Source organism: Balaenoptera physalus (assembly GCF_965194825.1).
Source record: "Balaenoptera physalus genome assembly, chromosome: 7".
In the NCBI taxonomy this organism is placed as follows: domain Eukaryota; kingdom Metazoa; phylum Chordata; class Mammalia; order Artiodactyla; family Balaenopteridae; genus Balaenoptera; species Balaenoptera physalus.
In genome coordinates this window covers 7,611,914-7,631,744 of record NC_138886.1, presented here as the reverse complement: position 1 = coordinate 7,631,744, position 19,831 = coordinate 7,611,914, and the positions used below count along the sequence as shown (strand labels likewise).

Genomic DNA, 19,831 nt, shown 5'->3' with positions numbered 1-19,831 from the left:
GCGGGAGACGGGCAGGGGAGGAGCGCCGCGGGCGGGCGGGGCCGGCCGAGCTGCTGGGCCATGTAGGGCGCAGAGCCGCCGAAACGCTGCTGAGACTCGGCTCTGCGCGCCCAGGAGCGGCTGATGCCCCCCGCGCTCCCCACTCTGCTACAGCAGCCGGGCCGCATCTGGACTGCGTGCTCCGCGACGGGGCCGACACCAGGTGAGCACAGGCTAGGACAATGGGTCCCCGGGCGGGAGAATGTGCCCGGCCGAGTCCGGGGGAGGTGGCGGTACCGGTCTGGGGTGGGGGGCGCGCCCTGCTGCTGTCTCCTTGCCGGGCGCTCTGCTACCCTGGCTTTTTTGGGGGTCAGGACGGTCCACAGTGACCCGGGATCGGGGTCCGGGAGATCTGGGCATCCCGTTCCCTCCTCGTCCCATCCCCCAGCCTTCCGGGACGGGTCCTTGCCTTCTGCCCTGGCGGGCTCTGGGAGTCCAGAGGTCTGAGGACCTTGGAGACCCTTGGCGTTGGAGTTGGAGGCGCTGGTTCGGTCCCCCTCCCGGCTTTTGCTTTTCGTGTGGAAGAGGGGGAGATGGTGTAAGGGTTCCCTGTGGTCCAGACCATGTCTTCGTCCTGGCTTGGAGAATCTCAGGCTACCTCATAGACGTGACCTTCAGCCCCTCCGCAGGAACAGGAGAACCTGAAGGAAAACAGTCCCATCTGCTAACCCCTTGAGCAAGTCTGTAAAGCACCAGGAATAGAGTCCAAGAGTCCTAATCTCAGCCCTGCCAGCTGTTCCTCTCCGCTTAAGCCCCAATCCCCTAAGATTCATCTGAGTGGCTTGCTGAGTGTGTTTGTGGGGGTGACTTCAAGCCCCTCTTCCTCTCCCTCAATCACCTTTCCCCTCTGGGCAGTCACCTCTCAGGCACCTCCAGGCTCTCACCTGTTTTCTCCATCGCCCTCTGTGGGCCAACAGAGGCATGGCACTGCCTGGGCCTATGGGCAGGGACTGAGCAGGGCCCCTTCTCAAGAAGCTGCCCCTTTGGGTGTTGTGGCTTGGCCTGATCATCCACAGAAACTCCGTAGGTCTCTGGGTGGGGAGTCGAGCCCGAGGCACTCAAGTCAATACCCGCTTCAAGGCATTTTGGTTGGGATCCTGGATGTCAGGAGAGTGGACTGTCTTCTTTTGGTTGGAAGGGCCTCTGAGAGCAATTCTCATTACACCCATTGCACAGAGGGGAAGACTAAGGACTGAAGTGGGAAAGGGACTTGCCCAAGGTCATTCAGAGAGTCATAGGCAGAGATGGGACTTAGGGGCTAGAACCCAGCCTCTGACTCTCAGCCCTGGAACTCCTCACCTCAAGTCCCATGCCTCTAGCCTGACCCTTCCCGACAGCCCCGGAAAGGGACCCAGTCCTCAGCTACCCTACTCAATATGGCCTCACTACAAGTTAACCCTTTGAGATGATAGTGGCCTGGTTGCCCGAGCCAGGAGGTAGGGGATCCAGGCATTTGGGTCCACTGACTGCCCTGTGCCCACAGGCCACAATGCTGCTTGGGGCGTCTCTGGTGGGGCTGCTGCTGTTCTCCAAGCTGGTGCTGAAACTACCCTGGACCCAAGTAGGGTTCTCCCTGCTGTTCCTCTACCTGGGGTCTGGCGGCTGGCGTTTCGTCCGAGTCTTCGTCAAGACCATCAGGCGTGATGTCTTGTGAGTACCTGATACAACCCTTCCTGGGTCTCCTACACTATGCTGGGCTCCTAATCCCCCAAATCTCCCCAGGCCAGACCCTATGGCCTCTACCAGCACAGGGCACCCAGGCCCCAAAGGAGCAGTCTCTGTTCCACACCCTTCGCCTTGCAATAGTATGTGGTACCTCCATTGCCAAGGTCAAAGTCTCCTCCCAGGGAATCTCCTTAACTTGGTGCTCTTTAGCCTGGAGCAGACTTGGGGGCCTGGGACATACATCAAACACCAGGCGTGTTGAGGAGACATCTGTAAGGAGTCCCGAGAACATGCTATAACTTGTGGGAGGGTGAAGAAGAACCCTGTGGAGAAGGCCCTGTCCTCCGGCTGGCATGAGGCTGAGAGGGCACTGAGTTCTAGAGCAGGCCCTGAATCATGTCAGGGAGAACCTGCTTCCCAGAGAAAGTCAGGGATGGTTCATGGGGATATCCTGTACCGGAAGCACCTGCTGCCACCTTCTCTGTGAAAAGTGCTGAGCTGACTCTGGGGCCTGGGGTGGGGAGGGGAATGAGGCAGCCCCAGACCTGGGCCAAGCTTAGACTGGTCAGGGAGACCGGAAGGGCACACAGTCAATCTCTAAACTGGCAGTGCCATGCGGGCAGAGACCCTGGCAGTCTTAATCACGGTAGTATCCCAGTGCCCAGCACCCCGACCCACACCCAGAACAGGTGGCTTGGCATTTGTCAATCTGAGTTGATTGCAAAAGGAGGTATCGAGTGGCCACTGCGGGAAGGGTGGTCGCAGCAGAGAGCTGTGGGAGCATGAACAAAGGGAGATGGCTTCAGGCCCGGGCCCTGGGGAATCAGAGGAGGCCTCCTGGAGGAAAAGCAGTTGTACTTGAGAGTCACCTCAAGGAAGTGGGAGCAGGGGATTCCAGCCAGAGGGCACGGCATCAGCAAAGGCACAGAGGCTGGGGGGCCAGGAGAGTTCAGGGGTCAGAGGTGCCACGGGTGGGGCAGGAAAGGAGGATGTTGCCAAGTGATTCCACAAACACTTATTGAACATCTACCCTGTGCCTGGCACTGAGCAGCGCCCGGGGGCAAGATGGTGAACAAGGCGGACCTTGCTGGGCTCACCGGAAGGGAGACGGGACAAATCGCAAACTCGTCCTTTTTCACTGAGGCAGTTACGGGGAGAGGGACGATACGGGGGTGTGGGAGGTCCAGGACGAGGAGTTTGGACTTTGACTTGGGGCCCTGTAGTCGTGGAAGTCCCCAACAGAGCAGCAGACTCAGAGCAGAGCTTAGAGTGTGCTAGGAGTTGAACTCTGGAGCCGGACAGGACTGAGGTTCAAATGTCAGCACTGCCACGTTCCACCCGTAAAGCCCAGGGCAAACCCTGGCACCGGTTTCCTCCTCTGTACCGGGGAGGGAGTAACCGCCCGGGTCCCTGGTGTTACCGGGTCCCTGATGTTATCGTGCGGCATCAGTGAGCCGCTGCATGTATCTCTGCCCCGCACACGGGTGCTGGGAAAGGGGTGTCACAAGTGCTCAGACCAGGGCCTCCGGACCCCCACTCCCAAGCCCAGCAGTCACAGCTCCCTTGCTCATCCCTCTCCCGCCCCACACCCAGCGGCGGCATAGTGCTCCTGAAGGTGAAGGCCAAGGTCCGACAGTACCTGCGGGAGCGGCGCACGGTGCCCATCTTGTTCGCCTCCACGGTCCAGCGCCACCCGAACAAGACGGCCCTGATCTTCGAGGGCACGGACACCCACTGGACCTTCTGCCAGCTGGATGACTACTCAAGCGGCGTGGCCAACTTCCTGCAGGCGCGGGGCCTGGCCTCGGGCGACGTGGTCGCCCTCTTCATGGAGAACCGCAATGAGTTTGTGGGCCTGTGGCTGGGCATGGCCAAGCTGGGCGTGGAGGCAGCGCTCATCAACACCAACCTCCGGCGGGACGCGCTGCGCCACTGCCTGACCTCCTCCCAGGCCCGGGCCCTCATCTTCGGCAGCGAGATGGCCCCAGGTGAGCCCCGAAGGGGCAGGGGATAGGCAGGGAGTCCCACGGGACCGCCACAACCCCCCTCCAGCCCTGGGGGAGCCTGTGTGGCTCACCGGTTAAGGGCATGAGCCCTGGAGTCAGATGGCCTGGGCTCTGCCCCTGGTAGGCTGGAGACCCGAGTGAGACCCTGTGCTTCAGTCTCCTCACCATAGCACCTGCCTCCTGCTGTTTTCAGGGAGACACTTGACCTGAAGCATTAACAAAGTGGCCGATGCTAGGTGACCCCTCAGGCATAATGGTAACTGTTCTTGTGACTAATTAGGCCTCATCTATAAAATGGGAACAAGAATCTCTTCCCTGCTCTCCTGCAGAGCTTATGTTTATTGGCTGCCACGTTGGGCACTGACCACGTGGTGAGTTTGGGGCTTTACGAAAGCAGCTCTAATCTCCACTAAGCCTGGTGAGGTAGAGATTGTCATCTTGGCTTTACAGATGAGGAGACTGAGGTTGAGAGTGGCATGAGGCACTCACCCAGAGCCACGCAGCTGTTAAGTGACAGAACCGGGATTTGATCCTGGGCGTGACCACAGTGTCCCTGTTCTTTCTCCCCATGCTGCTGTGACTGTGGGATAATGGGCAGGAGAGGTTCTTAAGATGCTGAAAGGGGAGGAGGAAAGATGCAGCAGGGAGAGGGGAGAGGGTTGGACAAGTCAAGAGGAAGCCAGAGGAGTTGTGGCTGAGTGGGCCAGACTGGCCTGCGCTCAGGGCGGGTGAGTATCTGGACATGTGTAGTGCACAGGAGAGCCTGAGAGAAGGTTCCCACCCTCTGAAGAGGCTGGAGGGCTGCCGGCCTCTGACCCCCACTCCTCCCTCCTAACCAGTCCCCCATAGACTAGCATAGTACAGTGGGTAGGGCCATCGTAAGCCTTGGTGTGAGATAGAGCTGGCTTTGAGTCCCAGCTCCAGCACATTCAAGCTGTGAGTGAATCCCTCCCATTCTCAGAGCCTCAATTTTCTCATCTGTAAAATGGGCTGTTATTGGTACCTGTTTCCTGGGGTGTGTGAGCAGGAGCATGCATGTAAAGAGCCCGTAGCGTAGTTAGCCAGCAGCTAATGGGAGCCGTTGCTCCTCTCAGCATCTTCCTTACAACGAGGTCCCAGGTGCTTCACTCATCTCTCTGCCCTACCCAGCCAGCCTCCCCTGAGGACATGCTCAGCCCTGGCACAAGCAGAGGTTCTGGGAACACGGGGTGTCCTGGTCTGCCTGCTGATCTGCCTTGTTTCCCCCACAGCTGTCCTTGAGATCTGTGCCAACCTGGACCCCTCCGTCAGCCTCTTCTGCACCGGTCCCTGGGAGACCAGCGCAGTGCCCGCCGGCGCGGAGCACCTGGACCCCCTGCTAGAAGATGCCCCTAAGCACCTGCCCAGCCGCCCCAACAAGGGCTTCGTAGGTGGGCCCCTCACCCCCACAGGGTGTGGCCAGGTGTCCCTAAGATGGCCAGGGACAGAGCAGTGGCCTCAAGCCTGGGTTCTTCTGTAAACTTGCTGTGTGACCTGGAGTGAGTCATGTCACTTCCCTTTTCTGTCCGGGAAAATGAGGACAGTAATCCTGGGCTTACTACGAAGGCTGCGTGAGCTGATGTGTGTGAAAGTGCCCGGCACACAAAGCACAGTTCTTGAACAGCCTTCGTTGACGCCTGACATGTGCAGGGTCACGTGGAGCCCAGGAGCCTGCCTCGCCTGAGTTTGGGCTGGGCTTGGACCAGGGGCGAGACCCTTTGCATAGTCACCCACCGCCTGTTCAGTGCAGGCCCCTATTGGTCTGTGATCCCCTCCCTGCTCTGGGCTGCCTCCCCCCGACTTCTAGGCAGCCTTCCAGACCCTCTCACCTCTCTTCCTGTCCACTCCAGCCTGCCTTGTGGAGCCCACGGCTTGCAGCATTGCCTGGGGGTTCAGAGCCTGGGCCAAGTTCATATCCCGGCTCTACTGCTTCCCTTGTATGACCCTGAACACCTGAGCTGCCCTTTGAGCCTCAGTTCCCAGAGCCATAAAATTGGGGATGGCAACAGAACCTATGTTTGAGGGTTGGAAAAGGTCCAGTGGAAAGCTAGGGTATGACCGGAAGTGCTCAGTAACTGGCCGTCATCGTCATTATCGTTTAACCTCTGCCATGTGTGGATCTGGTCCGCTGGGTGCTTTTGTAAGCTCCTTGAGGGCAGGACTCTGGCTGGTTGAGCCTGGTGCCAAGCCTAGGGCTGACATACTGCATGCACCCTGAGAACGTGAGATAGTTACTATATAACATGCAGCGGCATTCCTGACCTCCTAAAACCTCCAGCCTGGTGGGGCTGACCTCATACAGAAATCGTAACGTGACAATCCCTGGTCCTGGCAGTGGGGGAATACAGAAATGGTTAGTGGTGCAAAAGCTACCTCTGCACCCGGCTTCCTGCAGCTAACCCTCCCCACGCAGTAGGCATCACCTCCTTCAAGAAGCCCTCCCTGGCACCTCCCCTCCCTGGAGCCTGGGTCAAGTGCTGCTGCTGGGCTTTGGCAGGCCCTGTGCTTCCCAACACTCTGTGCTCGGTATTGGAAATACCCATGTCCTCATCTTCCTGTCCCACTTGGCTCTCACCTCCACCCAGGCACGGCCTGTGCTCATCTTAGTCACTGATGCCTCCCCAGGCCTGGCACAGAGCGAGGGCTCAGGAAGAGTTCACTGAAGTATGCAGTGCAGGCATTAGAGCAGAGTGGTGCCTGGGGTCATCAGTGTAGGCTTTCTGGAGGAGGTGTGATGGGAGTGGGTGTTGAGTGATGTACACCTACAGATGTTCATCTGCCTGACTCTGTGCCCAGCCCTGTTCTGCCCCCTCTCACAGCCGTTCCTGTGTCTGTTTTCTTCAGATAAGCTCTTCTACATCTACACGTCAGGCACCACAGGGCTGCCCAAAGCTGCCATCGTGGTGCACAGCAGGTAAGGGGAAGTTGCCCTGGGGGGAGGCCTGGGGATGGTGGGGCCTTGGAGCCACTCTTCCTGCCTTTCCAGTGGCCCACAGAGCCCTTGGCCCTCTGCCCTCCCAGGTATTACCGCATGGCTGCCCTGGTGTACTACGGCTTCCGCATGCGGCCCGACGACATCATCTACGACTGTCTCCCCCTCTACCACTCTGCAGGTATCCCAGGCCTGTCCACTCAGCCTCCAGCACCCCCAGAGTCTTGGAAGCCCCACCTTTCTTGGCAGGCAGCATGTTGAAGTAGAAACATTTGAGCTTTGGAGTCAAATCTGGGTTCAAATACAGACGTGGGCATTGATCTCTGAATGAAAGTGGCCACACCAGCAAAAGTGGTGTGTATGGCTGTGTCCCGCAGGGCACCTGGGCTGGTCTGACCATTCAGTTCACTTCCACAGGTATGCACAGTCTTAGGAGCTGCTTGGTCTTAAGAGCTTTTAGAAAGACAGAGATGGAATAAATGTAATTCCTGCCCTCAAGGTGCTTAGGGTTTGGGTGTGTGTGTTTGGGGCAGGATGAATGATGGGACCCTACCCTGACTCTTAATACAAGAAATGGCATTGAGTGTGGGGAGAGGCAGGGAGCAGGAGCTCAGTTCAAGGGAAGAGCCCAGTGATGGCCTGGAAGGCTTCCTGGAGGAGGTGCACCCAAGGCAGGCAGATGTGAGGTGCAGAAGCTAGGCGGGCTAGCTCAGTGCCTCCTGGCTGAATGGTAGCGTTACGGGTCTGGGAGCAGGAGCTTGGGGCCAGCTCCAGAGGCCTCAGGGGACAGTCTAAGGAGTGTGTACTCAATCCTATAGGCACTGGAGAGCCATGGAAGGTGTCTGACTGGCGAGAGAGATATGACCAGTTAGTGTTGGAGGGACAGGACAGGAGAGAGAAAGGGAAAGAGCCTTTGAGGAGGTTGGGCTGTACAAGAGGAGGTTCTAGAGGGAAGGGTCTCCTGTCTACCTGACCTCTGAGGCCCACCCCTCTGCCTTCAGGAAACATCGTGGGGATTGGGCAGTGCCTGCTCCATGGCATGACGGTGGTGATCCGGAAGAAGTTCTCAGCTTCCCGCTTCTGGGACGATTGTATCAAATACAACTGCACAGTGAGTGAGAGGGGAAAGGGATGAGCATCCCTGTCCCATCGTGACCCTCCCACCAGGTCTACCCAGGGACATCTGTCTTACAGCTGAGGGCAGCCAGCCATTTATTTGGGGCAACACTCCCATTGTTCAGATGGGGAGACTGAGGCCCAGAGAGGGAAGGGATTGCACAGCCGGCCCCTGGGGTAGTAGGGGTAGGGGCTTGGGGGGTTGGGGGGCAGTGAAGTAAGAGTAGCCTCAGGGGCCCAGACTCACACCAAGTCCATCCCCAGATCGTGCAGTACATTGGCGAACTGTGCCGCTACCTCCTGAACCAGCCACCCCGGGAGGCGGAAAACCGGCACCGGGTGCGCATGGCACTCGGCAACGGCCTCCGGCCGTCCATCTGGACCAACTTTTGTAGCCGCTTCCACATTCCCCAGGTGGCCGAGTTTTACGGGGCCACTGAGTGCAACTGCAGCCTGGGCAACTTCGACGGCCAGGTGCGGCCCAGGTTGGGGACGTGGATGGACCACGGAAGGCACGGGTGGCAGAGGGGAGAGCAGAGTTCCAGTGTGGGAGTGTGGGTGCTGGAGGGCCCCCCCAGCCCCCAAACTGTCCAGTTTCAGGCCCTTGGTGGGAGCACCTGGGCCCAAGTCTCGGCCTTTGCAGGTGGGGGCCTGTGGATTCAACAGCCGCATCCTGTCCTTCGTGTACCCCATCCGGCTGGTTCGCGTCAACGAGGACACCATGGAGCTGATCCGGGGGCCTGATGGCATTTGCCTTCCCTGCCAGCCAGGTCTACCCTAGGGTTGCAGTTGGGGGTCAGAGTGGGAGGGGCTGGCTCAGGAGGGAGATGGGGCCGGTGGGTGGGGAGCCCCATCCTGATCAGCAGTCAGAAGTCAGCTCTTCTCTCAAGGCTGCCAGGCATTTATTTCTTCATCCGTCCATCCATTCAGTCACCGTCCCATCCACCCAGTCTATTGGTGCACTTTCGTGTTGTGGACCCCGGGCCCAGGCTGCCTCAGCCCCCCAGCTCTGTGCCTGAGTCCCTCACCTGCACATGGTTGTCCTGAGGAGTCCATGTGGCACGGAATGTAAAGCTCTTTAAGCAGAGCCAGGGCCCGGGGAGTGCTGGCTCTGGTTAGGCCGTCCACATAGGGCTTGTCCACCCTTTCATTTGTTTGTCTGACTTTGCATTTGTTCAGTGACCATACCGAGACGCTCCCTGCCCTCAGGGCTCCCGGGGTGGGGTGGGGAGAAGTGGGCGTTTCTGTGGACAGCTGCAGGGCGGACTTGGTGTGAAAGAGACCCCAGGGCGGGTCTGACCCCGCCTCCCCTGCCTACAGGTGAGCCGGGCCAGCTGGTGGGCGCCATCATGCAGCAGGACCCCCTGCGGCGCTTCGACGGCTACCTCAACCAGGGCGCCAACAACAAGAAGATCGCCAAGGATGTCTTCAAGAAAGGGGACCAGGCCTACCTCACCGGTGGGTGGGCACCTCTCCCTAGGCCTTTGCCGCCCCTTGGGGAGGGGGGAGAGGACTGAAGGGGCCTTTCGCCACCCTCCGAGAGCACCTCCCCGGGACTCCCCGGGCCCCACCTCACCCAGCCCCTCTCTAGGTGACGTGCTGGTGATGGACGAGCTGGGCTACCTGTACTTTCGGGACCGCACGGGGGACACCTTCCGCTGGAAAGGCGAGAACGTGTCCACCACGGAGGTGGAGGGCACGCTCAGCCGCCTGCTGGCCATGGCCGACGTGGCCGTGTATGGCGTCGAGGTGCCAGGTACCCGGGGAGGTGGGAGGTGCCGGGCATGTGTGCGGAGGGGCCGCAGGGGCCATCGCCAGCCGTTCACCGTCCACTCTGCCACCCCCAGGAAACGAGGGCCGGGCCGGCATGGCCGCTGTGGCCAGCCCCTCCGGCAGCTGTGATCTGGAGCGCTTAGCCCAGCTCCTGGAGAAGGAGCTGCCCCTGTACGCCCGCCCCATCTTCCTGCGCTTCCTGCCTGAGCTGCACAAAACAGGTCTGTCCCCACCCCCTGACCCCAGCTCCAACTCACAGGTGCCAGGCCAAGGCCCCTTCCTGGGTCCTTCTGAGAGGCTGGGGTGCCTGTCGTTTTCTCTTCACCCACAGCCTTGCCAAGTGGTTGGTAACCTGACCTACCTGTGAGCAGACCCAGCCTTCAGGGAGAGAGGGTGCATCCGTTCTCAGTGGGACAAATACCGACTGAGTGTCTAGTCTGCTCCAGGCACTGTGCTAGGCCCTGGGGGTATAGGTGACGAATTCCGGCAGGACCTGTGCCTTCTGGGAGCTTCTAGAGCAGCAGGGGAGGCAGCGACAGGATAAGGAATTCCAAAGATAAAGAATGGAATGCAGATGAAACTGACAGGAAAGTCAATGAGGGGGTTGGGGGTGACTGGGAGGCTCCCCTGAGGAGGTGCGGTTTCAGCGGAGACCTGAGGGGGGGGTGGGGAGGACTTCGTGGGGGTGGGAGGCCTTCCGGGCTCTGGGAACAGCCAGTGCGGAGTCCCTGAGGCAGGGAGGCGCTTGGCTGCTAGAGGAATGAAAGGAGGCCCCCGAAGCTGGAGCAGTGAGGGGCAGCGGCATGAGGTGGGATGGCGAGGGCGGCAGGGGCCTTGTGGGCCGGGGAGGGGGGCTTGGACTATACCGGGGGCAGTGGGGAGCCACAGAAGTGTTTGAGCAAGGTAGTGACCTGGTCAGATTCGTGTCCTGTGTGGAGGCTGGGGGAGGCTGCAGGTGGCCCAGGGGGAGGGGGAGACGAAAGAGGGGAGGGGCGAGTGGTGGGTCCACCGGCACACGGCGGGGTGGTGCCATCCTTCTGTCTGTCGGTCCTCTCGGGAGTTTCTCTGGGCAGGAAGCTCTGAGGCTCATGCCCCAACCTCCCCTCCGCTCTCCTCAGTCCTTGCTGCCTGTCCTGGCTCCCCCCACTGCTCAACCTCTCCCTGGCTGCTCAGCCGGGGCCGCGGCTGCCCGGCCACCCCCAGGGCGGCATCGTGTCAGCCCTGCCTGGATGGAAGGCCTTCCCTGACTAACGTGGCCCCTGGGCACACCTGAAGCTCTGGGGAGGGTCGGACGCGGACACTGGTACTGCGCTCAGAACCGAGACTGCGAGCTCCCTGAGGGCTGGGCAGCCGCTGTGACTTCTGTGTCCAGGAGGGACAGGTTGCTGTCAGACCTCAGGCTTCAGACAGGCTTTGCTGCAGAACACCCCCAAACTTACTTAGGACTCAAAACAGCCATTTTATTTGCTCACAATTTGTGGGTCAGCAGTTTGGGGTTAAGTTCAGCTGAGTGTTCTTCTGTTGGCCCCATCTAGGGTCAAATAGTGCCATCGGGTGTAAGAGGGCCTCCCTCACGTGGGGCTTCCGGCTGGTTGGCTCTGCAGTGATGTCCACAGAACGGTGGTGATGGCAGTGTGCTCTATCCGCGCGCTCTGCGCTCTCCATCACGGCAGCTACCAGCCCCAGGTAGCTGTTGAGCACTTGAAGTGGGACCAGTGTGACACGGAAACTGAATTTTAAATTTCATTTCATTTTAATTAAATTTGCATAGCCACATATGGCCAGTGACTACCCACTTACCGCTGGTCTAAGCGGCCCTTCCTGGGGTGGTTCTGCTCTGTTCCATGTGGTTTCTCCTCCTTCAGAGGCTAGACTGGTCTCAGGGCACCCCCGAGAGGGTGGGGATGGAAGCTGCAAGGCCCCTTGAGGCCTAGACCACCCACAACATGGCCTCTTCCGCATTCTATGAGTCAGAGCCAGTTGTAAGGCCAGTCTGGATTCAAGTAGCCGTTGAGAAAGACTCCATCTCTTGCTGGGAGAAGTGGCCAGTCCACGCGGCAGAGGAGTACCTGGGGAGAAGCTGTAGCCATTTCTGGCATCTATCACACTTGGGTTCAAATCCCAGCTCCACTGCCTACGAGCTGTGTGACGTTGGCTCAGAGACGTGCTCCTGAGCCTCAGTCTTCTCATATATATAGAGGGGCTAAGACCGTTGATTGAAAGATGCATCATTTATATTACATACTATTAGGGGGAAAAACACTGATTGAGCTATTTCAGAGATGTTGAAATCTGAAATCTTGTGCATCTTAGAATCCATAGAATATGGTTGCGCACCTGCCCCTGGGGTTGATGTGCAGATTGCATGAGATCACGTCTGTACCTGGGCGGTGCTCAGATGAAAGGGAGCCATCAGGGAAGACCTGCGTTCTGGTCTTCACTCTGCTGTCGCTCAGCATGTGGCCCTGAACGAATAGCTTCTCTTCTTCAGGTCTCCGTTTCCCTGTCTGCAAAAAGGGGTGGGTAACTTGGCCCCTTCCCCTTTGCCGGGGCTGCTCTGAGGAGTGATACATAATGTAATGGATGGAGCCTTTGCAAACTGTAGAGGGCTGTTTCCCTCCTCCCACGCCTCCCCTTTCCGGGGTCCTCTCCAGCCCTCCTCCTCTGCCCCTCCTCAACCCTGGTGGGAGGGCGGGTTCCGAGAGCTCGGGCCTCTGCCCTGCACCCTCTGACCCTTCTTCCCCCTTGTCTTCTCCCTCCCTCAGGGACCTTCAAGCTACAGAAGACAGACCTGCGGAAGGAGGGCTTTGACCCAACAGTTTTGAAAGACCCACTGTTCTACCTGGATGCCCGGAAGGGCCGCTATGTCCCTCTGGACCGAGAGGCCTACACTCGCATCCAGGCGGGCGAGGAGAAGCTGTGATTTGCCCCGAGTCCCTCTGAGGGCCACCGGATGCTGGACCCAGAGCACCAGCTCCCACCCCAGAGGGTTCCTGGGCAAAGCCAGACCAAAGCAAGAAGGGCCTGGCCTCACAACCCCAAGGTGCCAACCCCCACCCCTCAAAACTGCCAAGGGACTCACTGCCACCTCCCCCTCCCCCCGAGGCTTTCTGTGAAAGCCTCATCTCCATGTTATGTCTTCAGGGGGCCTCTGGGCCCCAGGCTGAGACTGAGACTGGGCCCCTCAGGATGATGTCTTAGGGCAGGACAGGGGAGGTGGAGGGTCACCAAGCACTCTCCGGAGAACAGGCAGCTTGTAAATGGGACCAGGGCAGAAGCCCCCAGACTCAGGAAGCCAGCAGAGTGGGTGGGGGCAGTGGTGGCCGTGGATCAGGTGTCCGAATAAGATCCAGGCCCTGGAGCCACTCAAGCGTCCTCAGCCCTGCCGGTGCCTGTAGGAGGGCAGGAGAGGGACTGAGCTGTAGCAGCAGCCTGGACGGGGCGCCCCTCTCATCCTCTTCTTTGGGTGCCTGCCTCGCTGCCCCTCAGGCAGGGCCTTTCTGTCTCTGTGGGTCTGTCCTTGTCACCTCCTCCGTCTCCGGCCTGGCCTGGCTATGAAAGGAGAAGGGGTGTGGGGCGCTCAGGGGCCAATAAACTCTGCCTTCCTCCCCCTGCCTGTGTGCATGCCACCTGAGCTCACCCCAGCCTGCTCAGGCCCCAACTTCTGCCCCATTCACTCACTCCTCCATTCATTCGTTCATTTGGACTGAGGGATATAGCAGGTTATCTTACATGGGGGGGCAGTTCCCACCTGAGCCTGGCAGGGTGTTTTAACAGCATGATCTTGAGAGTCTTAAACCAGCTGTGTCACTTATGAGCTTGTGGCCTTGGGCAAGTGACTTTGTCTTCTCTGTGACAAGGGAATGATCAGTTAGGATTCAGAGAGCTAAAGGGAGCCAGTATGAGGAAAGGGCTGTTCAGAGCCGTAGAGGGAGGAAACCCTAACGCAGCACAGGGTCCCATCTCCAGACCCTTGCTCATGCTGTTCCTTCTGCCAGGGGTGCATTTTCCCAGGGGTTTGGCAGGGGTGCTGTGCAAGGCAGAGCAGGGCTGCCTAACCAGCTGGGTAGAGTCTAGGAAAGCTTCCTGGAGCAGTCTTTCCAGAGCTGTCAGCAGTGCCAGCGGAGGGCCAGCTGTCCCCTAGGGCCCAACCCTGGAGTCGAACGCAGGCTGCAAATGCGCAGCCCAATGGAAAGGGGGTCCACCCCAAGCCAGGGCAGCAGGCAGCGTGTGTGCCCCAGGGCGTCATCTTCACTATTTAACCCTCAGCACCGTCTGTCACTTGACTGAGGTCACACAGCAAGTAGTGGGGACTGGAATGCCAGCCCCAGCCCCTTGCCCTTCCCGCTGCTCCGCTGCCTCCTTGATGCAGAAGGCAGCAGGAAAGCCAAATGAGCTTCCATTCCACGCATGCTTGTGGAGCCAACTGTGAACCACACCCCAGGCCAGCAGCTGACTGGGTGGTGGGTGACCAGGGTGAGAAATCTGGGGTGCCTCCTGGGGGAGTGACCTTTGAAAGACAGTGGAGTCTGGTGCCACTCTTGGGAGAAGAAGAGGCAGCGCTGGAGTTGGCCCCTGGAGAGCGAGGCTGGTGCGGGTGGGGTTTGGGAGTGGCAGGCATGGCTGCAGTGCCCTAGTGTGACCAGCGGAGGGCGCATGGGTCCTGCAGGTTCCAGTCCAGCCTTTGGAGCTCAGCCAAGGGAAGCTGGAAGGAGGGAGTGCAAGTCCCCACTTCACCCCCAGCGGTACTCAGCCCAGAGGACTCTGTGGTGGGCCTTTGATCAGGCTCCCAAGGGGCTGGACTTGGCTGACAGTGAAGCTTCGTGTCTTTAACCCTCAGCAATGACTGCTCTCCGACGGGAAGGAGCCCCCCAGTGGTCCCTGTTCCTTTCCCCTGGTTGAACACAGTCACCCAGAGGCAGTATGGAGTGGTGGTTAAAAGCTCCTGCTCAGGAGCCAATCAGGCCTGAGTTCAAGTCCATTTGCCAGGCTAGGCCTCAGTTTCCTCTCCCATAAATGGTGGTCTAGGAATCCCTACCTTGGGACAATTGTGAACGTGTAATGAGATCATGCTTGGAAGTCTCTTAGCACGGGGTCTGGTGCTGATAGTTGCGCAGTACATGGTAGTTAAAAGAAAAAAGGAGCAGTGTTGAGGTGTTAAGACCCCAGACTAGGCCTGTTTCCCACTTCTGCACCAGCACCCGCCCCCAGCCCCTCCATGTAGGGACGGGGCTGGTGGGCCCCTGGGCCTTGCAGCTCTCCTGTCTGCCTTTGGTCATCCCAAACCACGGCTGTGTGAGTCATCCCCTGGGCCTGCAGTCGGTGCTCAATACATGCTTGTGAAGTTAACGATAGCTACTGTTTACTGGGCATTTCCTGACATCTACATAGTGCTTCACAGTTTACAAAGCACTGTGTAAGTACATCAACGGAGCAGATGCTAAAACCCTACTCTGTGCAGGGGGACGGGGCATGGTCAGATCTGCCCTCAGGGAGCCCACTATCTGGGGGCAGAGGAGAGGGGCCTAGCCAGTCAAGAAGCAAAGGGTGTGTGCTTAGCTGCACCCTAACCCAGAGCCCTGGTCGGCGTGTGGGGGAGGTGAGGAAGTCGTGTTTCATGGTCACAGAGGCTTTTCACGAAGAGTCATCCAAGAATAGGACAGGGAAGAATGGCCCAGACAGAAGGAGCCACAAAACATAAAGGCCTGGAGGTGAAGGGCAGTGAAGGGCAAGCAGGGCAGATGAAAGAAGGGCAGTGAGGCTGCAGCGGTGGGGCTGGGGGGAGAGTTGAGGCAAGGTATGCAGAGTGAATCCTTTGTGGGTGTTTCTTGCACACTTGAGGACTGGGAGCTCAGCTAGGTAATCCTTGTATCAGGCCAAACCCATTTCCTTCGACTTGCTGACAGCCACTGCATGTGGAGCACCTCCTATGTGCAGGACGTGAGACCAAGCACTTTATGTGCGTTATTTCATTAAATCCGTAACACAGAGCAGCTAAAATTTTTATCCCCACTCCACAGATGAGGAATCTGAGGCTCAGAGAAGCTAAGTCTCTCCACAGACCACAGGGCCTGTGAATAGCAGTGCTGGGATGCAAGCCCCCTTCCCAGAGCCTCAGTGTTCCCATCTGCAGGCTGGGCCGGGGAGGCTGGAAGGGGCCTGCCTTGAGCGTCCCAGAGGTCCTACCACCCTTAGACAGGCGAGTGGCTGCCCAGGCCAGTGCTTGGTGTATCACTTTCAATCCCTGGGAAGAAGGTTAAATACCTCTGAGGGGCCTATTGAGGCGCTGGCGGCAAGGGAAGGGGCGACTGAGTGACTTTCAAAGGGGCCTGAATGCGTGGCCAGCCCCTCCCCTGGAGGAGGGGGCCCTGCTTCCTCCCGGCCTAATGATATTCTGGGCTCAGCCCTCATCTTTGGCGGCAGTTTAACCCGAGCCAGGGCGGATTTCTTTCTCACTGATCTCAGCTTGACACCCAATTAGCACAAGAATGGGAGGTGGAAGCCTGCAAGAGGCGCCTCCCAGCCTCCCGGGGCGCACGAGGGGAGCAGGCGGGGAGACAAAGGGCAGCGGGCAGGGGGGCCCCCGCGCCCTCGTCTCCCCTGCAGACCCCGCCATTGTCTCCCTAGGAGCTTCAGAGGGGATGGAGGCCAACGCCCGGCTAGCCAGCCTGCTGGAGGGACGGGGTTGGGGCCCAAGCCCCTCTTCTGCGTGGATCCCAGGGGAAGGCATTTGGGTGAGCCAAGCCCAAAAGGACGCAGTGAGGGTCAGGGATCCTGAAGGCACAACAACCTGGGGTCGAGGCCTGACACGTAGGGGTCCATGAACAAGTCACCGGTTCTCAGCCTCAGTTTTCACATTTGAAAAATGGCGCTAATAGTAGCCCCTGTGAGGCATCAATCAGGTCATGCATGTGAAGCTCCTGGCAGAGGCAGAGTGGGGGTCAGTACTTGCTGAATGAGTATAATATGTTAAACTGTTATTGTTACTAATTAGGAGGTTGAGTAGGGTAGGCTTGGGGTCAGGAGAAAGGACTTTCTAAGAATGAGAGCCAGGCATTCAGAGTGGGCTGACTTACTGAGAAGTGAGCTCCCAGTCTCTGGGGCTTTGCCAGGAGAAACTGGAGGCCCCCCTGCCTGTTGAAATGTGGGAAGGGTTCCCACTCCTCTGGCCTCCCTACATGCCCTCTACTGCCCACCTCCACCTCCCACAATTCCTTGGGACTTGGGCTTCGATGTGACTTCCTCTGGGAAGGCTTGCCTAACCCCAGGGCTGGACAGGGTCCTCCTCCAGCTCCCACAGGCCCCCGTGTTCCCCCTTCATGCTACTGATTGCACTGTGTGGTCTATTTTCACATCTGTGTTTTTTCCAAAACATCAGCCCTAGGAAGGCAGGGACCCCTTGGTTTTGTTCACCATTGTGTTCCCAGCACCAGCACTGGACCTGGCACTTAATAGGTGGTCAATGAATGTTTGTCAAATGGATGAAGCTTTTCAAAAGCTCCTTAGCTTTCCCATTCCAGCCTCAGGAGGCAGCGGTTCACAGGGTTAGAAGATATTCAACTCATAGAGGTGGGCTAAAATCAGAGGCCTTTACCTTGTTGGCAAAGAGAAGACATTAAATGACTTTGAGCACGGGATTGATATGTGTTCACTCATGCATTCATTCATTAACTCATTCAGCAAGCACTTACCAAATCTCTACAATGTATAAAGCCCTTTATTATGAGCTAAGGCTCTAGGATGAATCAGGCAAGGTTTCTAGATCTCAGCCCTTGGAGGAGCCGGTGGAAATATCTTAGAATATGTGAGAGTGTGTGTGTGTGTGTATGTGTGTATGTGTGCGTGTATATATATATATATATATATATTTTTTTTTTTTTTTAAATGCCTCACTGTGCAACTTGTGGGATCTTAGTTCCCCAACCAGGGATCGAACCCAGGCCCTTGGCAGTGAAAGTGCAGAATCCTAACCACTGGACCGCCAGGGAATTCCCTAGAATATTTTTGCTGAAAAGACCTTAAGAGATCATTTGGCCCCAAAACCTTCTTTACAGATTGGGGAAACTGAGTTCCACAGTTTCCACTGGGGCCTTTCCATTTACCACAGGATTCTTCTGTGCTTTTCGAGGACCAGGGCTGTGTCTCATTTGCCCTCATTTTGCCAGTGCCCTGGAACCGTGCCTGATACACTGAAGGCGCTCAGGGCTGTCTGTGGAGTCAAATTGTACAAGGAAGCCAAGGCCAGAGGGAGGGAGTGGGAGGCAGGCAGGCCAGAGGAGCAGGTGCAGGTGAGAGGTGATGGGGGTGGCGGTGGTGGAAGAACGTGGGGTTGCAAAATCAGCTTAACAAGGAGACGAGTCCAAATGTGGTGACTGGGTGTGGAAGAGAATTAAGAACAATGTCCAAGGTGTCTTGCTGAGGTGTTTCCGTGGATGGCAGTGGTATCCTTGAGATGGGGAACACGGGGAGCCTGTTTTAGGATGCGAGGCACTGTGCCAAGAACTCACTTAGTTCTGACTACAACCCTATGGGGGCTGTTACTATCTTCATTTTACAGATGAGGAAACTGAGACACAAAGACGTTAGGGACTTAACCAAAGACACAGCAGGAAGTGGTGGGACCTGGATGTAAAGCCGGCAGCTCTTAGTGATGACTGCATCCTTATATCCACCCTTAACCACCAGGTCACCCCACCTACTCTACTAATGCTGGGTTCGATTTTGGAAGTGTGGCTTAGATGCCCTGGGAGATCCACTTCACCCCTTTTGTGCCCTGGGCTTTTGTAACAGGCTGCAGTGGTCTCCCTATCTCCTTCCCTGTTCCCCCCAAACGTTCTCCACACTGCAGCCAGGAAGGTTTTTTTGTTTTTTTTAAATAAATTTATTTATTTGTTTATTTATTTATTTATTTTTGGTTGTGTTGGGTCTTCGTTGCTGCGAGCGGGCTTTCTCTAGTTGTGGTGAGCTGGGGGGCTACTCTTCGTTGCAGTGCGTGGGCTTCTCATTGCGGTGGCTTCTCGTTGCGGAGCACGGGCTCTAGGCGCGTGGGCTTCAGTAGTTGTGGCGCGTGGGCTCAGTAGTTGTGGTGCACGGGCTTAGTTGCTCTGAGGCATGTGGGATCTTCCCGGACCAAGGCTCGAACCCATGTCCCCTGCATTGGCAGGCAGATTCTTAACCACTGCGCCAGCAGGGAAGCCCGGATATTTTAAAATATATTTATGTATGTATATATTTATTTATATGCCACGCCTCACAGTATGCAGGAACTTAATTCCCCGACCAGGGATTGAAACCGCACCCCCTGTAGTGGTAGCACAGAGTCTTAACCACTGGACCACCAGGGAAGTCCCAGGAAGGATATTTTAAAACACAGTTCTAATAATGTCACACACACACACACACACACACACACACCACACACACACACCACACACACCACACACACACCCCAAAATCCTTCCAAGGTCTACCATTGCTTTTAGAATAGAGACTGAAATTCTTACCTGGCTCGCAAGGCATGATTTGGCCCCTGCCCACCTTTCTAGCCTCATCTCTTTCCAGGCCCTCTGCTCCCCAATTTCCACCTTCTCTTGGTGCTCCAGCACGTTCTCCCACCCAGAGTCTTTGCACCGTCTGTTCTCGCTGGAATGCTCCCAGAGGTTTTTCTCCCCTCACGTCCACCTAGTTAGCTCTACTCAGGCTTTAGCGCTCAGCCCAAGTCCAGTCCAATCCATTTTCTTTTTGAAGTTCTTATAATTCCAGATCATTTTTCAGTTTGAGATTTTACATTTATTAGCATGACTCGTATGTTTATTTGATTAGTTTCCCCCACTAGACTGTGAGTGCCCTAAGGGCTGGAACCTTGCCTATCCCGTTCACCCCCGCATCCATTAGCACCAACCAAAATGCCAGGCACACGGAGGACGTGCAATAAATATCTGTTGAACGAGTGCAATCCAAATCGACAGGGCGGTTGGATTGCGAGTCGATGGCTCAGGAGAGAGATTTCTGGGCCGGAAATAAAGATTTGGGGGTCACTTATAATTCAAGACGAGTGGACGGGCTCGTCCAAGCGGTGTGCGCACTGAAGAGAACTGGTAACTAATGCAAGATAAACTGTAACGTGGCTCACAGTCTCAGCACCAAGATGCCAGGGCTCTCCTCCGCCTAGCTGTGGCTCATGCCAGTCGCTGCCCGCCCTGGTTGTTTGAGCCCCAACCCTAAACTGCACAAAAGGACCAACTCAAAGGTCCTCAACCGGGCCCACTATCCTCCAAGCTCA

The 19,831-nt window shown here is 57.4% G+C and overlaps 1 protein-coding gene and 1 long non-coding RNA gene across 2 annotated transcripts; one reads left to right on the top strand and one right to left on the bottom strand.

Moving 5' to 3' along the window:
- The first annotated feature begins 14 nt into the window (after positions 1–14).
- Positions 15–13,163, top strand: SLC27A4 (solute carrier family 27 member 4). The gene is made up of 13 exons (XM_082468495.1): positions 15–202; positions 1,523–1,689; positions 3,298–3,692; positions 4,961–5,119; positions 6,573–6,642; positions 6,750–6,841; positions 7,662–7,771; positions 8,041–8,250; positions 8,420–8,546; positions 9,097–9,234; positions 9,368–9,532; positions 9,624–9,770; positions 12,315–13,163. The coding sequence occupies exons 2-13, from the start codon at positions 1,529–1,531 to the stop codon at positions 12,470–12,472; spliced, it is 1,932 nt and encodes a 643-aa protein (XP_082324621.1). The 5' UTR covers positions 15–202; positions 1,523–1,528; the 3' UTR covers positions 12,473–13,163.
- A 4,233-nt stretch (positions 13,164–17,396) lies between these two features.
- Positions 17,397–19,804, bottom strand: LOC309663873. Its single transcript, XR_014265508.1, has 2 exons — positions 19,053–19,804; positions 17,397–18,700 (listed from the first exon to the last, which is right to left on the bottom strand). It is a non-coding gene; the product is annotated as an uncharacterized lncRNA (long non-coding RNA).
- Between the last annotated feature and the right edge of the window lie 27 nt (positions 19,805–19,831).